General features: G+C 40.1%; 1 protein-coding gene across 1 annotated transcript; it reads right to left on the minus strand.

Moving 5' to 3' along the window:
- Nucleotides 1–472: 472 nt before the first annotated feature.
- Nucleotides 473–1,458, minus strand: LOC121242162. Its single transcript, XM_041140060.1, has 2 exons — nt 1,219–1,458; nt 473–1,063 (listed from the first exon to the last, which is right to left on the minus strand). The coding sequence occupies exons 1-2, from the start codon at nt 1,456–1,458 to the stop codon at nt 473–475; spliced, it is 831 nt and encodes a 276-aa protein (XP_040995994.1).
- Between the last annotated feature and the right edge of the window lie 1,118 nt (nt 1,459–2,576).

The raw sequence follows: 2,576 nt of genomic DNA on the forward strand, positions 1-2,576 counted from the left end.
TTAGACCAATCCAAGTAGTGCTCAACTAACAGAAGACATACTTTCTCGACGGTGTTAAGAAAATCAGGTCCGTATTAATTTTTTATTTTTATTTTTGAAAGAGCTGGTATCCACATGTCCAATAGTGGCCTTGTCCTAAGTTTATTGATAAGCCCTCATTTGTGGTGGAGGAATACCATGGTTACAAGCCAAGCATCTGAGAGATTACATATAAGAACAATAAAATCCTCTCAAATACAAACTAACAAAAGCAAAACACAAAAAGATAAAGCTCCAAAAAGTCTAAACAAGCCTATAAGAAGAAATACAGGTAAATCTTACAGGCCTAAGTAGATAAATAAAACATCTAAATAGGCCTAAAAAATTATAAACGAATGGCGGGAAGACCCACCCTATCTACCAGAACAATACCTTTTAAAAACAAAGGAATTTGTTGGCTCGCCTCATAAATAATATTTCTTCCCAATTCTCCTTACTTTGCCAAAAAATTTGCAGCTTGATTCGCTTCCCGAAATTGATGGATCACTGTAATATTAAGTCCCTCCATCTCTGAGATTAACTCATCCCAAAAATCCCATAAGTACCACAGAGAACATCTCCTTGACCGGAACCACTCCACTACAACTTTAGAGTCACTTTCAATAATGATATCGGCATAGCGTAGCCTTTTACACAACTTCACTCCCCCCAAAAAAGCCTTCAGTGATGCCCCATTACTAGTACCAAAGCCAAAGTGGCATACGAAAGCCCCTTTGAAATTGCCCCTATCATCTCTTATGATGCCACCACCCCCTGAACTTCTGGGATTTCCACGACAACTACCCTCACAATTCAATTTGATCCAACCCCTCGGAGGCTTCAGCCAATTGACTAATTTTTCTTTTCTTGTTGACATGGCCGGCCTATCCAGCCGAAACTCATCCAATAAGAGAAGGCCTTGTTGAGATAGAGGCCGAGAATAGTTGATTCTATCTGTAAGCGCTTTGATCCAAAATCTCACCGTCCGCGAAACTTGTTCGATACTATCTTTTACCCCTTCCATTCTCGCCTTGCAACGTCTTCTCTAAAGACTCCAAACAATCAGGCAAGGAATAATACCAGTGAGAAAGCCTTTTGGCGTTCCCTTTTTTGCACAAATTAACCATGTCGAGAGCCGAGCTTTCAATGATCTCTCCACATACAAGGAATTCCCAGAGTAGCACTAGCTCGAGTCCATACCTCCTCAGCTAATTGACTCAAAGATAATACATGGTCAATAGTTTCTTGATTTTTTTGGCTACAACAATCACAAGCTGAAGCCAAAGACACTCCTTTCTTTTGCACCCTTCCATCCACACTAAGCCCGTTAAACCAAGCTTTCCATATACAAAGAGACACCCTCTTCGATAATGTACCATTCCATAACCAATCATGCCAAGGTAACAAATCACCCTTGTTCTGAATTATCTCCCAAGCCATGGCTGTTGAAAATTTTCCATCTGTAGTTAGTTTCCAAACCCATATATCCGACCCTTCCCAAATGCGTAACCTGGACTAAATAATTTCTGCTGTAGCCGTCTCTCCCACAAGCTCTTTTAACCGATCAACATTCCAAAAATTATTATCCCAGCAATCTCTGATACACAGATTAGTGTTCTGAAAATCCGTAGCTTGCACAGATAAAGGGCCAGAGGCCAACCATCTATCATACCAGAAGGAGGAATTGCCCCCCTGCACAATAACTCTGATATTATCCATGACCTCCGGTAAATTAGAGATGATGGACTTCCAAAATCTAGAACCTTGTGGTCTTCCAACATGCCTCATAACATGGCCATTTCTCACATATTTAGCTTTAAAAACTTCAACCCACAAACTATTTGTAGTTAGAAGCCGAAAAGCAAATTTCATAAGCAAGGATAGTTGAATTTCTTTAAGATCTCATAAACCCAAACCTCCCTCTTTAGTGGGTTTACAGACCTTCGGCCAGGATCACTAGTGCACCTTCCTCTTTCCATCAGCTTCACCCTATAGAAAATTCGCCATTATGGAATTAATACGAGATATAGTCATCATCGGAATGTTCAATACCGATACTAAGTGAATGGGCATGCTAGATAGGACATGTCTCAATAATATTAAACGACCACCTTGCGAGAGTAGTTTGAACTTCCATCCTGCAACTTTTTTCTAGATTTTTTCAACCAAAGGTTCCATTATAGGAGATGTCAACCTTCCCAGAAACAAAGGTGCACCCAAGTATGCCACCGAAAATGTACCTTCCTTGAACCCCGTAATCCTTAACAAATCATGCTTACGTGGAGTATTGATTAGAGTAGACATGAAAAGGGCCGACTTCTCTTTACTAATTCTCTGCCCTGACCATTTTTCATAAGTAGCCAGAGTGTCCACATGGCTTTAATGGATTTTTTTTTCCTTCCATTAGCAAAAATCAACAGATCATCAGGATATAATAAGTGCAAAACCAGAGGAGTCTCAACAGGGTGTGAAAAAGTCCCAATCCGACCTGTGGCAAAATTCTTCTTAAGAAGTCTAGTGAGGACTTCCTCCATCACAATAAACAAATAAGGTGATAG

This window comes from Juglans microcarpa x Juglans regia, chromosome 8D (genome assembly GCF_004785595.1).
Source record: "Juglans microcarpa x Juglans regia isolate MS1-56 chromosome 8D, Jm3101_v1.0, whole genome shotgun sequence".
Classification (NCBI taxonomy): Eukaryota; Viridiplantae; Streptophyta; class Magnoliopsida; order Fagales; family Juglandaceae; genus Juglans; species Juglans microcarpa x Juglans regia.

What these genes read in the sequence shown, in the direction of transcription:
- LOC121242162 (XM_041140060.1), bottom strand. Translation starts at nt 1,458, where the DNA reads ATGGCTTGGGAGATAATTCAGAACAAGGGTGATTTGTTACCTTGGCAT. An exon ending in TGAGTCAATTAGCTGAGGAG is followed by an intron (nt 1,064 to 1,218) that starts GTATGGACTCGA and finishes TGGAGTCTTTAG; the next exon opens with AGAAGACGTTGCAAGGCGAG.